The sequence below is a fragment of the Megalops cyprinoides genome, chromosome 6, assembly GCF_013368585.1.
Source record: "Megalops cyprinoides isolate fMegCyp1 chromosome 6, fMegCyp1.pri, whole genome shotgun sequence".
Classification (NCBI taxonomy): domain Eukaryota; kingdom Metazoa; phylum Chordata; class Actinopteri; order Elopiformes; family Megalopidae; genus Megalops; species Megalops cyprinoides.
Window position 1 is genome coordinate 37,599,924 of NC_050588.1, and position 19,049 is coordinate 37,618,972.

Here is a 19,049-nt window from a genome sequence, read left to right on the forward strand (position 1 = left end):
TTTATTGTTTTGCTGAAATCCTGTGATAAGAGTGGAAACCCCCTCGTCATGGCAACGCTTGTCCCTTTCCCTCAGCATTCTTCTTGTCACTCTCCCTGTTCATGATCTCTTGGAAACTATTTGGCAACCTGGGCGGTCGCTCTCAAATTATCCAGTACTTCATGTTTATGTGACATATAATTTGAGCTTTCAGTATTTTTTTGAGTTCTCTTGAGAAAGTCAAGACAACTAAAGTGAGGAAACATGTTTTGTTGGACACGCCAAACACCAAGTACATAGCCTTTACAAGGCTCATTAATACCTTTGTGATACCGTAGGTCCAGCCAGACAGAAAATGACCTCGGGTGCTCTTTTAATCCTAGTCACTGACAGTAATTAACACTCAGAGCGACTCAGGAGGAATTGCCAGGGGAGCAGAGGCTGTCCTCTCTGCCTCTCAGTACCGCTGCCTGCCTGTCTGAATCCACACTGATATTTTAAACAGATTCCCACACGAGGCAGCTCACTGGTGTAATTTGCCTTGTGGCTGGCCTCGGGCATGTGACACGGACAGTCAGCTCTGGTGACATCCCCTTGGGTTCAGACAAGGGCCACGGTATTCCCTACAGATGGAACTGTGGGAAGGAGGAATGGTAATGATCATAATGGTGATGATGATGACATTACAGGCGACAGACAATAGGGGAAAAGACAAGAGAATGGAGAGGTTAGCGGGGCCCATCCTCAGTGTGGCTGTTTAACACTGTCACACAATGCTTTTGTGGTATTATCTGTGTTATTATAAAGCGTTTAGCACTGTGGGGAGGAGGAGATAGGGGAAAAATTAACAGCACAATGGCTTCCTTTAATATTACTATAGACCACCAGTGTTCACCATAGCCCCTTGTACATATCCCTGATGTGACTGTGTCCTTTGTCCTGCGTTCAGTGTCACCATCGCTAACTTTGGCGAAAATGAGGTTTGCGATGAAGAGAAGCTATTCTCTCCCCCCCCGAGTCTCGTCACTCGATGAGATCCGTGAATGTCACAGCCCAGACATGAATAATGACACTGTCACTCTGTCTGCCGCTGTCAGTGACACTTTGTCAGAACTGCCGTCTCCTTGACGTTCTGCGCACGGGCTTGTTTTACCAAACACAAAACCAGGGCTGTTGTGTAATAAATTGTGCTTCTGTGAAGGATTGATTCCAGAATAAGAGCAAAAAGGACTTATTCCATCTCACCATTACCACATTACCAAATTGCTCTCTGTCAGAAGGCAAAGTTGCATGCATACATTACATCACATTATTGGCATTTAGCAGACACTCTTATCCAGAGTGGCTTACCCAGGTTACAGTTTTTACATGTTATTCGTTCATACAGTTGAATATTTACTGAGGCAATTCTTGGTGAAGTATATTACCCGAGGGTATAGCAGCAGTGCTCCAGTGGGGAATCGAACCAGCAAACTTTCGTTTTACAAGCCCTACTCCTTGCCAATATGCTACACTGCCACGTTAATAATTATAAATGATAACAACGTACATGTATACTGTGTAATGGTTTCCTTGTTATTGTGTATAATCCCCAGCTGTCGTCTTTCCAACTTGCACACGCACACTCGCACTTGCACAAAATAAAAAAGATCAAATAAACAGATTGTCTCCTTTACTAGTATGTCAGATATTACATTATGTCTCATGTGATCCATACCCCTTTTATACTTTGTGTTTAGCTGTTCAGAAGAATGGCCATGTGACATATGACTTCTCTTTGAAACGTTTAATGGTGTTGAAACTTCATCAGTTCTCTCCCATGTTGGACAGATGTCTGCTGTCATCAGTTTCCAAACTAAATGTTTCTCTTAGAAAGCTCAGCAACGCAGCAAAGTTTTTTTTCTAACAGCACAATGCCGCCACCATCCTCTCTCTCTCTCCCTTTCTCTCACCCTCACAGTCCAGCAAAATGTTGGCAGTTTTGAATGCCATTGTGTGGTTAAGAAGTCCAATAGGAGAGCCCACACACCAGCACAGAGTATTTATACCGGAGATATCCGAGCTTTAATGCACTTTGATATTCGGTTGCCTCAAAGAAACATTAGCAAAATCTGTGAGGTCAATCCCCTGTTATTGTATCCTGGACAGCTGAAGCTTTGAGGAGCGGAATCAAAGCAATTCTCCGCACAGCTGAGCAGAAATCGCCCCATTGAAAAGGCTAATGTCATCACTGCGGAGAGTATCCTGTATCGCACACTGCCACTATCTGAGCGGAAACTTGGGCACACCTGTCCGCTATGGATTTTTACATCAGGCTTATTACCGCCCGGGTTACACTAAGTGGAATGGAATCTGCGGTAATTACATTAAACTGAGTAACCTGAAATTTTAACCTCCCGCAAATAATATAAAAGCCTTGCTGACCGGGTGCCTTGGCAAGGCTATTTTAGAGTTTAAACAGAATTACTTGCCTGTAAGCCCCATCATAGCTCTCAAATGTTATTCTGTTCGCATTATTTTAAGAGAACACAACTGATTCATCTGTATTTCCTATAAAATCTCATATGTAATTTCATCTGGTTTTGGACATAACAAAGTCAAGTAAAGTAGGCAAAGTATTAGAATGTAGGGAGATGGCAGTGTTGGTAAGTACTGAAACTTAAGATTAGGTAATAGTTGAGCTTTGCATATATGCATGAATAGGAAATGACCTCGTGGTTTACTCAGCAGGATAATGACAGGATCCCTTGATGTGCTGGTTTTTTTTTTGTTTGTTTCTTTCCTTGTGGGTTTTCCCCCCTGTGGGACCAGAACCTCAGGGTGATTGAAACGTTGGAGAGCTGTGGTTTTGTGGTTCAGCGTGTTTGGACCTGAGCCCCTTTGCCTCATTCACGTCCCCTGATAGGCTGCTGTGTTGATGAAGGGTGTGGCTTGTTGTTGTTCAGGTCTTCCTGGGTCCTGACGGGGAAGTGGAGGAGTATGCCACCACCTCCATCCAGCCCAACGCGGCCATCAGCAGCGATCTCCTGCTGGACCAGGCTGAGGAGCATCTCTTCATCATGACCGGCACTAGGGTCAGTCACCTCCCCGCGGTTGAGTTGACGCGTTGTGGTTGGACAGGTTTTTTAAGGTGGATAATGACCCCTTGGCTTTGTCTGTGAGCCAAATTACATAACATTACGTTACTGGCATTTAGCAGATGTTCTTATCCAGAGCGATTTACATAGGTTACAATTTTTACATGTTATCCGTCCATACAGCTGGATATTCACTGAAGCAATTCAGGGTTATGTACCTTGTCCCAACTGTGCAGCAGCAGTGTCCCACTGGGGAATCGAACCAGCAACCTTTTGGTTACAAGCCCTGCTCCTTACCACTGTGCTACACTGCCACCCCAAGTCACACATCATCATCATCGGCTTGGTTGTGGATTAGTCCCACACAATACATGGCTTCTTGAGACAGTGGTGGGTGTACAATCTACACAAGCAAGGAGATTGTTGCGTTTTAGGCGTGGACCTCTCCTGGAAATGTGAATGTGTATGGGCTGTGGTCTTAAAAAGCTTTGTCTCTTTTCAGCTGGAGAAGAGGCCAGTGGCCGAGTGCTACCAGCACCTGGACTGCCAGACCTGTCTGTCTGCCCATGACCCATACTGTGGCTGGTGTGTGCTGGAGGGAAGGTAAGCACCAGCAGTATAGCTCTGTACCTCTGATTTACTTTACAATACTGCCATTTAAGCAGACGCTCTTACTTATCCATTTATACAGCTGGATATTGAGGCAATTTTGGGTTAAGTACCTTGCCCAAGGGTACAGCAGCAGCGCCCCAGCGGGGAAATTAACCGGCAACCTTTCAGTTATGAGCCCTGCTCTTTACCAGAATGTTGTTCTGCCACCCCCATTCGCCTGCACCGTGGCCTGAGTTTGAACTTCTTAATGATTTGCCTGCACCGTCTCCGCCACCGTGACCTGAGTTGGGGCTGGGGCTTATGTAAGCTTTTAGAGGTTCACCAACATGTTCAGTTCTAGTCTCATTTGAACACTTGCCTGTTGCTGCCACTGTAATGTTTGAAATAATTGATTACATCAGTAGAGGCTTTTCTGAATGGTTTCTGTTTCCTCACACAAATGTATTATTGACCTGTTTTTGGTATTTTTAGAAAAGGCCCCACAGTGTAACGTATGTTGAAGCCGATAATCCCAAAGCCTCGGTAGCTTTGAAATAACTAGGCGTAGTTTTTCTCATCAGAGCAGGCTTTTGTGGCTCATTCAGGCAATGGCAAAGGGAAAGCTTACAGGGTCAGTGGGGGCAGCACTGACCTGAACACTGACCTGAACACTGTCATGACTGACCCCCCCCCCCCTCTCCTGTGGCAGGTGCGGACAGCGCTCAGAATGTTCTCGCGGGGAGCAGCCAGGACATTGGCTGTGGAGCTTTGACCTGGACCAGCAGTGCATCATGGTCCAGTCCTTGACCCCGTCCAACATCAGCCGACAGGAGAAGAGAAGTGTAAGAAGCCCATGGCGGACCGTGGGGGGGCGGGGTGGGGGGGGGGGGGGGGTGGGGAGTTGGGTTAGCTGGGTTACTTGGGGAGTTTGGGAATTAGAGAATTGGGGAGTTGAGGGGGGGTTAGGTTGGGAGGTTATTTCTCATAGGGGGCCTGACTCTGCTCTCTCTTATCTACTTGCATGGAAAGTTGAGTCTGGCCAAGATCCGTAGTTATCATTGTTTTAAATAATGTCAACAATGACAACAAGGAAGATATTTATCGGGGCACCCCAATTTAGTTGAGTACAGCATAAGCAGGCCGTAAATCATACATTATTTGAGTTGAGTCCTGATGAGGGATAACCGTGCTGATTGCAAGAGGGTGGGGGAGGTGGAGGGGGCTGCGGTGTGGGGCGGGGGGTGGGGGGGGTGTTCTCTTGAGGAATGGAACACCGGAGACTTTATTTTCACTCCTTCCTCATCCGCCCGTGTTTTGAGTAAATTAATTAGTTGCGTTTTCCTCTGTAAACATTTATGTGCCACCCCCCCCCCCCGGTAGATCGCCCTGTCCGTGCCAGGACTGCCCAGCCTGGAGGAGTGGGAGGCCTACTCCTGCTTCTTCCAGGACAACGAGAGCCCCGCCTCCATCACTGAGACGGGCGTCGTCTGTTCCTCGCCTGACACCAGCAGGGTGCCGCCCATACGCCCGGGAGAGGGTGAGTCTCTGGGCTGTCTAGTCCGGTTAGCACAAGTTAACGTGTGGAGGGGCTTGAATAGTGTTGTGCTCACGCTCACTAGTCTGGTGTTGTTAGCCTGGTCTGGCACTGTTGCTCATGCGACTTGAATGGTTGCTCTTCTGTTCTGCTGTGCTGGACGTTGCTCTGCTAAATGAATGTAATGTACAGAGTATACACCAGGGTTATGCCCAGTGAGCACTGGGGTTATGCCTCTTTGAGAATGCCTACAGGTCAAAATAATGCTTCAGTCTGGTCTTCAGCTTCAAGCTTCAGTTGGTGTTTATTAGAGCAATAATAGTTGTGAAAATTAGGGGGGGAAGTCTGTTTTTGGTGTGCACAGAATTCTGTGACGATTCACCAAAGCACTGAAAACGGGATGTTGTAATTGTTTAGTCAAATATCTACACGGCCCACAGTTCTTAAAAGGACCGTACATTGTCAAAACTCGGTACTGGTAGGTTTTTTGGAAAAAAAAATCAGTCTGGTGTCTAAGCTCAACTTAGAAAAAAATCCTAACTTAATTGTTTCAGAGTGTAGAGAACATTGGTAACCAGAGGTGTGTAGAGTATCGAGACTCCATCTGTTCTGGAGTCAGTATCAAAATATTTTTGTAAAGTCCTGCAGAACCCTTCATGGGATTATCACAGCGTTCCCTGGCGGATCAGAAACAAGAAAACCGGAGGAACATCCCATTTCAAAACATCTCTACCTTTCATGCTCCTGTCTGTGGGGGTCTTTTTGTTTGGGCTTAGATGTAGGAAAAGATCGCAGGGTACTGATGCGAAACCAGAAAAACAAAAACATGTCTCGGAAGCTTAGGGGCGACGGTTGTGCCCCGCGGCCCCAGGTTCCGATCCGGCCCCTCTCTCATGAAAGCATTCCCGGCGGTTCCGGGTTTGTTTGTACAGTTCTGCTGTGATAACAGCGCTCAGCTCCTGGGTGAGGTCTTGCGACCCGCATCTCGGTCGGATGCTTTCCCACAGACGTGTACGCGAAGAGGATTGACATCCAGCTCTAAGCTCCGTGGTCACTCTGATCTCTGTGTATATCATCAGATTAGCGAGACGGGGGGAGAGAGAATTTGGAGTGGCAGAATTTCTTGGCCTTTGTTTCTGTTTTCAGGAGCAGATGTGTTGCATTAAACCTCTGTTTTTGCTTTTTTTGAGGCATTCCTTTGCCGTATTTTAATCAGTCTGTTTGTGTTCATGTTAAAAAACCAAGGACTGCAGGTTTAGGGAAAGAATCTGTCCGTCTTAGACGAGCGATAATGCTCTCCACCTGTGATGAAATCTCTCGTAAATATTTGCGAAGTGTTACGCAATGACGCGGACGGGGGGGTGCGGTTTGTGATGTAACGTTTTCTACCTGCTCCGCAGACTCCGTCACGGTCGTCCTGTCCCTCCGCTTCCACAACGTCACCGTGGCGACCAGGGACTTCACCTTCTATGACTGCGCCGCGGTCAAGCAACTGTCCAGGAACACGCCGTGAGTGACCGCTCCGCAGCTCCCTGTTCCTCTCGCACCCGTCGCTGTGCTTTTCAGTCAGGTTACCTCATCCTGCGCTCTCCGGTGTAGAGGTGGGGGAACTGGACCTGTAACCACATGGTTGCATGTTCAAAGCCCGGGTGGACTCCTGTTACTGTTACCTTGAGGAAGATACATGTAGCCGGCAGTGTGGCATTGTGGTAAGGAGCCGTAACCAAAAGGTTCCTGTTTTGATTCCCTGCTGGGGCACTGCTGATGTACCCTTGGGCCAAGTACTTAACCCAGATTTGCCATTGTAAATGCCCACCTGGATAAATGGATAATGTTTAAAAATTGTAATCTAAATAAGTCACTCTGGACAAGAGTGCCTGCTAAGTGACAGTAATGTAATGTAATGAATGTATTTAGATTATTTTAATGGGCAAAATACACAGAATCTACCCATTAAATTAATTAATATTTCTTTCAAATATAAAGGTTTGCATAGTTCTCAAATAGTTTTTGACTGTCTGCAACTACAGATTTTGTACAAAAGGCTGTGTTATGCACCTGACTAACCTGCAGGGCTGTGCTGTGAACTCAATGTCTTATCTCACCCATCTGCCGAGCTGGGTGGCCCAGACACTCACTTAATTATCCCCTCTCCTCCCCCGGTGTATGTTTCAGAGCACACAGATAAGTGACCGAGCGAAATTCAATTAAACCGCTGCCCTTTTTCCTCACTGTAGGCAGATTAGTGGGAATGTAATTACGGGTGCGCTCTCTCTCTCTCTCCCTCTCTCTCCCTCCCTCTCCCTCCCTCTCTCGCTCTCTGGCTCTCTCGTGCTCTCTCTCTCTCTCTCTCTCTCTCTCTCTCTCTGTGTGCCGAGGGTGCGTGGGCCGTGGGGGGCGTGGCCTGGTCTGACTCTCTGACTCCTCCCCCCAGGTGCCGGGGCTGTGTGAGCAGCCGCTGGGGCTGCAACTGGTGTGTGCACCAGCACTCGTGTACGCACAAGCCAACGTGCGAGGAGGGGGTCATCATCTACAATCAGAACGTAAGTCGGCTGCGCCCGGTCCACAGCTCCCATAGGCCCCTCTGTGAGGTTTGGAGTAAAACTGCACGCCATTGGACAGCCAGGCTTCACCTGATAAGAAGGTGGATACGGATTGGTCACGAAAAACTCTTGAGACAGGAAGTTGGTTGATCTGAAGAATAGGCTGAAATAGGTGGATTTCGGATGGATTGTTCGACAGACAGGTTATTACATCTACTCTTAACCAGACATGCTTCATCTTTTCTTTTTTTTCCACTTGGTATTCCAAAATAAGTGTTGGAATGGAATGAATTATCATCATCACTGTCTCACTGCCTCTTCATCCAAAGCCGTTAGTACATGTGTTTGCTCACCGGTAATAACCCCCTAAAAGTCTGATAACCCCAGAGTCCGCATTTTTTTGCGTTCTTTTTAATTTCATTGTCTTTTACGTTCATTATTATTTTTTATCTTTTGCCTGTTTTTTTGTCTCCTCCCTCCCCCCTCCTTGCTGTCTTTCCCTCTGTTTCCACGGATACCAGTTCAAACTTCCTACTTCAGCACCGCCTACGACCAAAGCCTTTAAGTTCACATCGACCATCCCGACCACAACTCTGGCCCCTACAACACCTCAACCTTCTACAGCTCCCACCACCACCACCACCACCACCACAACAACAACAACAACTACCATGGCAACAACAACAACAACAACAACTGCCACCACTACAACCATGGAGACCACCACCACTGAGGCCACTACAGAGGAACCGGTGATGACCACACTGCCTCCAACCACCACCACCACCACCCCAGAGCCTACAACACTACCCACCACCCCTTCCCCAACAACCGCCCCCACCCCCCTGCCCCCCACTACCACCATGGAAGCCCCCCCTCCTCCTGCGGAAGCCACCACCCCCGTGCAAGAAGAGCCCACCTCTGAGGAGGCCCCCGCCACCGACAGCGACAACCCCCTGGTGACGGTCGTCGAGGCGGAGGACAACGCGGAGACAGAGCCGCCCCCCGTCACGGTGGCTCAGCTGCACCCCTCCACCTCCCCGGTGCCCCCACCGGTGCATCCAGTGGCAGAAACCGTGACAGCACCTCCCGCAGATGGCCCCCCCGCTCTGGACGATGCTCAGCCCGTGGTGGCACCCCCCAGCGATGCTCAGCCCTCCCCCGACACCCCCGCCCCTGCCCCCGCCCCGACCGCCGATGACACCCCCTTCCCCCTGGGGGCACCGGCCGAATCCGAGGAGGCTCTCCCTCCCCCGCCGGCGACGGAGGGGCCCCCCCCTCCTCCTCCCCCCACCTGGGTCCCGGACGCTGTGGAGCTGGAGGAGGGAGCGCCGGAGGCGGTCCCCTGGCCTGAGGAGGAGGTGGACGCGGACGTGGCGGAAGCCGCTGCGGAGAACGACACCGCCACGTTCTCGGCGGCCACGGTGTTGTCAGGGGACGGTGACGCCGAGCAGGCCCAGCCCGCCTACCCCCACCTGCAGGACTCTGACTCCGAGCTCGACTACCAGTATGACTCCTCCGACTTTTACCTGCCGGTGAGTCTCAGCTGCTGAAGCTCACCGCCGGCCGCCCGCCATTGTAGGAAACCCCCAAAAACCTCGCCCCCCCATTTCCCAGAATCCCCCTCTCTCTCGCTGTGTGCATCCCATTATCACATGTCGGAGCTCACTGCTGTTGACATTGAGCTACCATGGAAACAAACCGCCAAAAAAATGGCTGCCTCTGTCCTGGTTGGCAGTTGTTTTTTTGCGAGTGTTATGTTATTTGACCATGGTTTTGTGTTTTTTAAATTTTTTTTTCTTAACTGTGTCTTCCATCTGAGTTTTTAACACGTTTAACGTTTGGGTAACCCGTAGCGGTCCATGCTGAGGGAGTGATGTTGTGCCTAGCAGCAGCAGTGTGAATTGGGCAGGTGAGGAGGGTGGTAACAGGTGGGTGTGCTGTGTGGGCGCAGGGGGACGAGGGCACCTTCGTCAGCTGGGGGGCTTCAGCCTGCCCCTGCGTGGAGAAGGTCCAGGGGTCCGCCCTCCTGCCCGTCAGAGTGGAGAGGAGAATCACCTTACTGGGGCGGAACCTTCACCTGTTTCAGGTAAATCACCTCACGCCACCTGTGGGAAAACAGCCCCTGACACTTCAAAGCCATCTTCCAATTAATCCACCATACAGCACTGCAGGTTTATTTCTGAGTTGCTCAGTTGTGAGCTGAGTAGTTGTTTTTACAATATTGTAGTAGCTCTCATTTCCGTTGGGGGGAAAAAAGGTCACGGTCATAACTGCACTGCTCTTCTGAGGTTTAAACAGGGGCATGGCTCACTGCTGTATGCGCTCTATGCAGGATACGGACCTGGACTACGAGTGTGTGCTGGTGATCGAGGGCCGCACGGTTGTCGTGGACTCGTACGTGGAAATGGATCAGCAGGATCCGTCCATTTTCTACATCACCTGCCAATCTCACCAGGTCCGGCCGCTCCCACTCTCTACACTGTCATGTGAATGTCATTTAATTCTTCCTGTTCTCCTCAGGTTTTAGTCTTCTTGGGATAAAACGTGTTCTTTGTCCCATGTTACACACATTCTTGTTCAGGAACTATATGTCATCATAAATTCTGTATGATGTATAAAGAGGTGACTAAATTAAAGACCCATCAAGCCTTTTAAATCAGCCTGAAACATTGTTCCTGTGGTTCGTTTTCACAATGCCATACTCTATATCAAAACATTTATCTCCATGTAAATATAGTTGATAAATGATAATCATTAGCTACTGATGCATTTTCAGACAGCAGCCATAGGCTCTGATTCCTGTACTGTTTGAATATTTCGGAGCACAGTGAGGATTTCCCTTGCTCGTGGTGACTGTGCTTCTCTCTCTTTCCTCCGCGCCGCGCAGTATTCGTACTCTGCCCTCCAGGAGGAGTACAACGCCATGGTCTACGTGAAGAGGAGGAACACCTTCCACGTGGACAGCTCCCAGGACCTGTACGGTAGGACGCAGCAGGGAACATCTGTGTTTCCGCCGGTAACCACGGCAGGAAAGAGTGAAACTTTCTCACGAGCGTAGGGCACAGGCTTTGATTGATTCCCATTGTTTACCCAGGTGTAGAGATGGGCTCTCAAAATCAAATGTGCATTCATTTCAGCTCTGTCTGTACCTGTACCATGCCTGTGTTGCAGTGACTCTGTGCTAACCTGGCTGTGCCTGTGTTGCAGTGACTCTGTGCTAACCTGGCTGTGTTTGAGTTGCAGTGACTCTGTGCTAACCTGGCTGTGTTTGAGTTGCAGTGACTCTGTGCTAACCTGCTCTGTGCCTGTGTTGTAGTAACTCTGTGCTAACCTGGCTGTGTTTGAGTTGCAGTGACTCTGTGCTAACCTGCTCTGTGCCTGTGTTGCATTGACTCTGTGCTAACCTGCTCTGTGCCTGTGTTGTAGTAACTCTGTGCTAACCTGCTCTGTGCCTGTGTTGTAGTAACTCTGTGCTAACCTGGCTGTGCCTGTGTTTCAGTGACTCTGTGCTAACCTGGCTGTGCTTGTGTTGCAGTGACTCTGTACAACTGCTCGGTGGGCCGGTCGGACTGCAGCCGCTGCCACACGGCGGATCAGAAGTACGGCTGCGTTTGGTGCGGAGGGGCGCAGTCCTCCTGCCTCCACAGGGACTCCTGCGCCGAGGACGTCGTCCACACCTGCCCCGCACCCCTCATCCACTTCGTAAGTCAGCCTGTCCGTCACGCTCAGGGGTCTTACTCACCACTTTACAAATAAACGGTCAGACAAGGATGTCATATATTTATAAAGTTACATTATTGGCATTTAGAAACCATTCTTATCCAGAACAACTTGCATATATTACATGTCATCCATTTAATACAGCTGGGTATTTACTGAGGCAATTGTGGGTTAAGTACCTTGCCCAAGGGTGCAGTAGCAGTGCCCCAGCAGGGAATCGAATCAGCAACCTCTCGGTTACGAGCCCTGCTCCTTACCACTGTGCTGCACCGCTGCTCCAGTCAGACAGCAGGAGAAGCATTAAGAGCCATAACAGCAGCGCCATTTGTCTGTTACCATCGAGACAAAGTGGCTTTTGTCTGAGCGGCTGCGGTGTCTTCAGTGTAACGTCTGTCTGTCTGTCTGCGGCAGATCGAGCCCTTATCTGGCCTGGTGGAGGGTGGCACCATCATCACTGTCACAGGGTCGAACCTGGGGCAGAAGGCCCAGGACATCCAGGACTCTGTCACTGTGGCTGGGGTCCCCTGCACCGTCATCCCCAGCCGATACGAGATCTCCACCAGGTGAGGTGGACAGGGTGAAAGGGGGGAGGGAGGGGGTGAAAAGGTCGACCCTGAGCACAGGCCCTAACGTCCCTGCCCCCCGCCCCGCAGAATCGTGTGCGAGACCGGGCCCAGCGGAGGAGAGAAAGAGGGCAAAGTATCGGTGGAGGTGAACGGTGGAGGATTCGGGCTCTCCAGCCAGAAGTTCAGCTACCAGGTAACAAGGATGAAAAGAGATAATGACATGTTTGTGTGTGTGTGTGTGTGTGTGTGTGTGTGTGTGTGTGTGTGTGTGTGTGTGTGTTTAAAACTTTAGTGAATAAACATCAGTCTCTAATAGTAGCCAGACATCCCCTTTTGAAAAACATAATTTTTCATTTAAGTTTTGGACAATTTTTCATATTTATATTGTATTTTTATGTTTTTAATAGTCCTCTGTTAAGTGGTTGTTTCACTTTCCCTTGACACATTTTTGAAAAGGAATGTGTAACAGTGCCTCAGGCTTTTCAGAGGTACAGGAAAATATTCGGCAGAAAACTTATGCTGCCTCATCTGTAAAGCAGCACTTGCACTGAAGGGGAGACGTGACTTTCGGCTGTCCAAGTGAGCGAAGGCCGCTCGAGTGACCGAAACGTCAGGCTTTCTTTCCAAAAAAGGTCATCAGTATTGGACAATCATGAATTCTCTTTTTTCTTCATAATTCCTCTCATTTTAAACATGAGACATTTAAATGTCTCCAGCAGCCACTGGTCTCTTACAGCTGTTAGGGTTAATTTGGGTTCTAGAAAATTAAACACCTGGAGTGTTAATAGAAGTTTTACGGTATGCTTTTATCTATCTGTTATGGATAAAGCACCAATGTTTTGTAACTGATTGAGCCTGACACAGAGGTTTATTTCTGTAACCCTCCGCTGTGTCCACCTTTAGGACCCCATGGTGACTGAGCTGTCGCCTCAGAGAGGCCCGAAGGCCGGGGGGACCTCCCTGACCATCAGAGGGAGGGGTCTGCTGACGGGCCGGGCCAGCGAGGTTAGCGTGGCCGTGGGAGGCGTCCCGTGCCTCGTGTGAGTGTCCGCTCGGCCGTCACGGCACCCGCCGCGCTCCTAACGCCGTTAGTGTGCGGTTTGAGGGTCGCTCACCGCCTGTCCCCCTTCCTCCAGCTCCTCTGAGATCCACGAGGGCAGCATCGAGTGTCTGGCGGGAGCCAGCAACGTGACGGGGGAGCACCGCCTGACCGTGCGCTACGGGAGCAGCGAGCGCCACCTGGTGGCGGTGGCCTACCATTACACCCCGGACCCCAACATCACACAGGCGGCGCCCTCAAAGAGCTTCCTCAGGTACCGTCTGTGATGCCTCTACAACTCCTGTCCCATCCCTCCCTTTAGTAAATTAAGCTCCTGCATTTATAATGTTTTCTAAGATGTGGTGGGCAGCAGTGTAGTGCAGTGGTAAGGAACCGGGCTTGTAACCGAAGAGTTGCTGGTTTGGTTCCTTACTGGGACACTGCTGTTGTAGGCTTGGGCAAGTTGTCTGCTCCATCGCCCTCTCTCACTCTCTCTCTCTTTCACTGTCCCTCCATCTCTTTTCTGTCTTTCTGTGTCTCCTTTCTTGCGTGCTTTTCTCTCTCTCTCAGGTACTCCGTCTCTTGACGGCTTTAAGTGGTATATTATCACTGCCTTTTAATGTTTTATATTGTGTGGTCTTGTTTTTGTCTGTAACTCTCTGTGCTGCTGCCTTCTTGGCCAAGTTTCCCTTTGAAAAGAGATTTTTATCTCAGTGGGACTTACCTGGTTAAATAAAGGTTAAAAAAATCTTAATCCACAGCTGCCTCAGTAAATATCCAGCTGTATGAATGGATTAAGCTGTAGCCTGTGTAAATCAGTCTGGAGCATCTGCTAAACAAATGATGTAATGTAATGTGGCGTTTGCTGTTTGAAGCACAGTTTACCTTAGTTGTTTGTACCTGTGTTTGGTTTGCATGGCGGTTTCGCTTTCTGATTGGCTGTGCCTCTCCTTACCTGCGCGGTCAGCGGTGGGCGCGTGATCCACGTGTCCGGCCACAACCTGGACGTGGTGCAGGAGCCGCGGATCCAGGTGACGGTGTCCCCGCTGGAGCCTGGCCCGAGGAAGAGGAGGAGGAGACGAAGGAGCGCCCGAGGGGCGGGGCCGCTGCAGAGGCATCGGCGCATCGTGCCGGAGCCCGGCTGCCCCGAGGACGCCCTCTGCTCCGTCAAACAGGTGAGTCCGATTTCCACCATCTCCCTGGGAAACCTGCCAAACCAGCACACAGAGACGCCCTTCAGGTGGTGCTGTGGAGTGTGGACATCCACGCCAAAGCTAGCGGATGCGCAACAACCAAGCTGTATATCCAAATCACACATGTATGTAGTGGTGGCAGCATAGCACAGTGGTAAGGAGCAGGGCTCGTAACCGGACCGGAAGGTTGCTGGATCGATTCCCTTTTGACACACTGCTGCTGTACCTCTGGGCAAAGTACTCAACCCAGAGTTGCCTCAATAAATAAATATATATTTATACCTAATCAATATATATAAATAAATATCCAGCTGTGTCAATGGATAACTTGTAAAAATTGTACCTTATGTAATTCACTCTGCATAACAGTGTCTTTAGAACTCAGATTCTGATGCGTTGTCATCCTGGCTCTCGCTCACCGGGTGTCTCCCCGTGTCCCGTCCTCTCGTCACCCTAGTTCGTGGAGCGCTGCGAGGTGAACACCAGCTCGCTGATCCTGTGCCGGACGCCCGCGGTCGACGCCCAGGTGCGGCAGGCCCGGGTGCGGGTGGAGTTCCTGCTGGACAACCTGCGCTTCGACTTCACCTCCGTCAGCGGCAGCGCCTTCAGCTACGAGCTCAACCCCACCCTGCACCCGCTCAACCAGCACAACCCCAGCAAGCCCTACCGTTACAAACCCGGCAGCATCATCTCCGTGGAGGTGGGCGGAGCTTCAGTCCTCCCGAGCTGGGTTCTGGGGTCGTGCAGCTGTTCGTCACACATCTGGATTTTGTCTAAAATGCTTGTAACATACAATGGAGTGCTGACTGCACACAAGTTTGACGCCATGTTGGTTCTCTGACAGAGAGCAACATAGTATATTGCCTCATGTGCCACAATTGGTGTGCCACAAAAGTGTAATTTTACTCAAAATAGATATACATCGTACATCTACATTTGGTTTTAAATCTCATGCAGCCCACCTGTGGGTCCCAACCCAGCCTTTGAAAAAGGGTCTAACCAAAGCAGCTTTCACATAGTAATTCAGGAGCTTTGATCAGTGTAGAGCATCTGTCAGAACTCTGCTTTATCAAGCTTTATTGTGCTGTTTACCGTTACATCACAGACTTTTTCGGTCCCCAGGTGTATATGGAAAGTAGCCCACCACTTGAAATAATGTCACTCTGGGAAGGAATACTGTACAGAATATTGTGATACCGATTTGCCGTATTCTTTGTTATTATGCATTAATGTTCCTTGTTGAGGAATCATTCCTGCTATGTGCATGTTTCCTTTGTCGTTTCGTGGACTGTTAAGTTTCATTGTCTCTTCATCTCAGCAAATGAGTCACTTCTATCTGAATTGGATTACCATCAGTAGCGTCAGATCACAGTACACAATGTGCCCTTTGGGTCTCCAAACAGTTTCATCTGTAGTAGTTATTTAACTATGCAAAGTCCTGGGTGAGCCTGAAATGTATGTCTTTGGGGATAATTGACCGTTTGTGTAACAGAATTTTCTACAGTGCCCCAACATCCCATACCACCTCTGGAGCTTGGCTATCCTTCACCAAGTCTTTGATCAGCTCCTAGTTTTTATATACTGTATGCCTTCCCTGGTTTCTGGCTTCTCTCATGACCTCTCGTGACCTCTGTCCTCTGCCCACCCTTCTTCCCGTTGTTGTCATGGCGACCGTTCAGGGAGAGAACCTGGACCTGGCCATCTTCAAGGAGGAGGTGGTGGCCCTGATCGGGGAGGGGGTGTGCACCGTGAAGACCCTGACCAGGAACCACCTGTACTGCGAGCCCCCGCCCCAGCAACCGTCGCCGGGGCCGGGCAAGAAGCGGGAGGGCGCCGACCCGCTCCCAGAATTCACCGTGAGTCCCCTCCACGCTGCCGGGCCTGCAGGAGAGAGGCGCAGTGTCTGTGCTCTGAGACCCAGAGGAGCCGGATGAGGACTGGGTGCTGCAGATTCTGTAGCATAGCTGTGTAGCAGCATACATAGCTGATACATATACATACATACGTATTACCCGGTAACCCTACCGCAATTATAACAGCCATTGCCATACCGTTTACCCTTAAGAGCAGCATAACTGCTGCATGCTTAACTGAACGCAAAGAAATATGCACATGCATAAATATATGCTGGCAGCAGTGTGGTGTAGTGGTAAGGTGCAGGGCGTATAACTGAAAGGTTGCTGGTATGATTCCTCACAGGGACACTGCTGTTGTACTCCGGGGCAAGGTACTTAAAAATGGAACAAGTTGTAACTTACGTAACTTATGTAAATCTGGACAAGGCCATCTGAAAAATGACTGGGCTTCCACTAAATATAATGTTTAATATAAAATATAAAGTGATGTCAGACCCTGACTGTTGTAATATGTGTTGAAGCGTCTGCTCTCTCCCCCCCTGAGCAGGTCCAGATGGGGAACCTGAACTTCTCCCTGGGGAAGGTGCAGTACGACAGCCAGAGCCAGGCCACCTTCCCCCTGGAGGCGCAGATCGGGGTGGGGGTGGGGGCCTCCATTGTGGCTCTCATTGTTCTCATCATCGTGCTCATATACAGGTGCGCCCCCACGCCGCCGAGTGCGGTCTGTGCTCGACCTTTCACCCCTGCGGCTGTGACCTCACAGGGTTCCGGATTCTGCATTGAAATCCCCATGAAAATATACATTTTGTTGTCGTTGTTCCTGCATGAAAAACCACTTTAAGTCTTCAGGTTAACTGAAATGAGAACTCACAAAATGCTCTCTTCGAAGATGAGACTGTAAAGCCCTGCAAGAAAAAAAATTAGTTGCTTATTTTAAACCAAAAGCGTAACTATTTTTCAAATTTCAGGCACCTCCACATTATTGTAAAGGGGTAATTGACCTTTCAGAACAGTGTCTCCCATGACATTATGATGTTGGAGTAGAGCTCCAGCACAGAGTCCTCAGTGTCTTCTCTATTTCTACCGTGGAGTAGCCGTGACCAGCCTCTCTCAGTGGAATAACCGTGACCAGCCTCTCTCATGACTGCAATACACAGATTTTGAAGTGTATCCATCCTTTTAATAGCCTCGGACCCTAAACAATTCCACACTTTTTTTTTCTTCTAATCGAAATGCTGTGTTTATATCTGTCCAGTGTGCTGTGAGGCCTTGTTGACCATATCAGGGTGTTTACTTTCTGCAATCTGTGATAGTAAAGCAAATCTTTCCCCACGTATCTTTTTTCGGTCGTGGTTTTGATTTGTAAACTCGTCTCTCCCCCGGGGCGGCCCGGCTTTTGGCAGGAGGAAGAGCAAACAGGCCCTGAGGGACTACAAGAAGGTCCAGATCCAGCTGGAGAACCTGGAGACGAGCGTGAGAGACCGCTGCAAGAAGGAGTTCACCGGTGAGAGGAGGGGGGGGGGAACCGGAGCCTGAGAGCGGTCCCAAACCGTCCTCCACGACGGACATAAACGGCTCCTAATTACGTGTTTATTTACCCTCCCATGAATGGACATATTTATTTTCTTGTTTACTGCATTTAAAGTGGTCTTTGTTTAAAAGTCACCCAAATTTTCACTCAACCTCCACAGAGCATGCAGTACCGGTCAAAAGTTTGGACACACCTGATTAAGATAATGGGAGACATTTTGATCTGTAGGCTTACGCTGAGACATTTATATTTGTCTATGTATGATTTTCTTTTCAAAATTTAACTTACTTTTTCACTACTTTGAAGAATCGATAGTTTTGATTTGTTTAACACTTTTTTGGTCATTGCATAAGTCCAGTTATGTTATTTCATAGTTTTGATGTCTTTGCTATTATTCTAAAATATAGAAATAAAGAATATGAGTAGGTGTGTGCTGCTTTTGTGTAGTGTAGGTGCAATTTGATGCCATGTGGTTTCCATGGTGACAGTCACATGACGTTCCCTCTCTCTCTCTCCCTCTCTCTCCCTGTCCCTCTCCCTCTCTCTCCCTCCCTCTCTCTCCCTCTCCCTCTCCCTCTCCCTCTCCCTCTCCCTGTCCCTCTTTCTCTCCACCCCCCCCTACCTTCACCCTCGCCCCCACAGACCTGATGACTGAGATGATGGACATGTCAAGCGACCTGGTGGGCTCGGGCATCCCGTTCCTTGATTACCGGGCGTACGCCGAGCGCATCTTCTTCCCCGGCCACCGGGAGTCACCACTGCGCCGGGACCTGGATGTGCAGGACTGCCGGCGGCAGACGGTGGAGCAGGGCCTGGTGCAGCTCTCCAACCTGCTCAACAGCAAGCTCTTCCTCACCAAGGTAACGGCGTGCTGCTGTCCGTAGGAGGACCAAGAAAAATGATGATGATGATGATGATGATGATGAGATGATACTCTCCCCGTGCCATCCCAGTTCATCCACACCCTGGAGAGCCAGCGGACGTTTTCACCACGGGACAGGGCCTACGTGGCCTCCCTGCTGACTGTGGCCCTGCACGGCAAGCTGGAGTACTTCACCGACATCCTCAAGACCCTGCTCAACGACCTGGTGGAGCAGTACGTGGCCAAGAACCCCAAGCTCATGCTCCGCAGGTGAGAACAGCACGAGGACGGGCCAGTGAGCCTCCGAGCACTGAAGGGGAACCACATGTACAGCATCTGTAAGACGGGAGCTTGTAGGTGATGAAAATGCAATTAGCAATCAGCTTACAATTAGCTTCATACTTAGTTACATACAGTTAGCTTCACACTGAATGCAGTGGTGGCAGCAGCAGAGAGAGAATGCTCGCTGCAGGTTTTATGGTAGTTTTGTTAGCTGCTGTAGTAGATTTAGTGGTTGTCGTAGCAGAGCTGTGTGGATTAAACATGCTCCTGAAA

At 49.7% G+C, this 19,049-nt stretch overlaps 1 protein-coding gene across 1 annotated transcript in view; it reads left to right on the forward strand.

The window, feature by feature from the left end:
* Positions 1-19,049, forward strand: part of plxnb1b (plexin b1b) — an 82,104-nt gene that overhangs the window by 56,629 nt on the left and 6,426 nt on the right. Inside the window, exons 7-28 of the mRNA XM_036531811.1 lie at positions 2,925-3,053; positions 3,559-3,659; positions 4,357-4,489; positions 5,028-5,184; positions 6,582-6,690; positions 7,616-7,724; positions 8,246-9,259; positions 9,679-9,813; positions 10,060-10,182; positions 10,615-10,708; positions 11,263-11,429; positions 11,859-12,010; positions 12,101-12,206; positions 12,917-13,053; positions 13,150-13,326; positions 14,020-14,227; positions 14,703-14,945; positions 15,925-16,101; positions 16,649-16,797; positions 17,505-17,605; positions 18,275-18,492; positions 18,586-18,764. Of these exons, the coding sequence (XP_036387704.1) occupies positions 2,925-3,053; positions 3,559-3,659; positions 4,357-4,489; positions 5,028-5,184; positions 6,582-6,690; positions 7,616-7,724; positions 8,246-9,259; positions 9,679-9,813; positions 10,060-10,182; positions 10,615-10,708; positions 11,263-11,429; positions 11,859-12,010; positions 12,101-12,206; positions 12,917-13,053; positions 13,150-13,326; positions 14,020-14,227; positions 14,703-14,945; positions 15,925-16,101; positions 16,649-16,797; positions 17,505-17,605; positions 18,275-18,492; positions 18,586-18,764 (4,118 nt within the window). The remainder of the gene's footprint in view (positions 1-2,924; positions 3,054-3,558; positions 3,660-4,356; positions 4,490-5,027; positions 5,185-6,581; positions 6,691-7,615; positions 7,725-8,245; positions 9,260-9,678; positions 9,814-10,059; positions 10,183-10,614; positions 10,709-11,262; positions 11,430-11,858; positions 12,011-12,100; positions 12,207-12,916; positions 13,054-13,149; positions 13,327-14,019; positions 14,228-14,702; positions 14,946-15,924; positions 16,102-16,648; positions 16,798-17,504; positions 17,606-18,274; positions 18,493-18,585; positions 18,765-19,049) is intronic.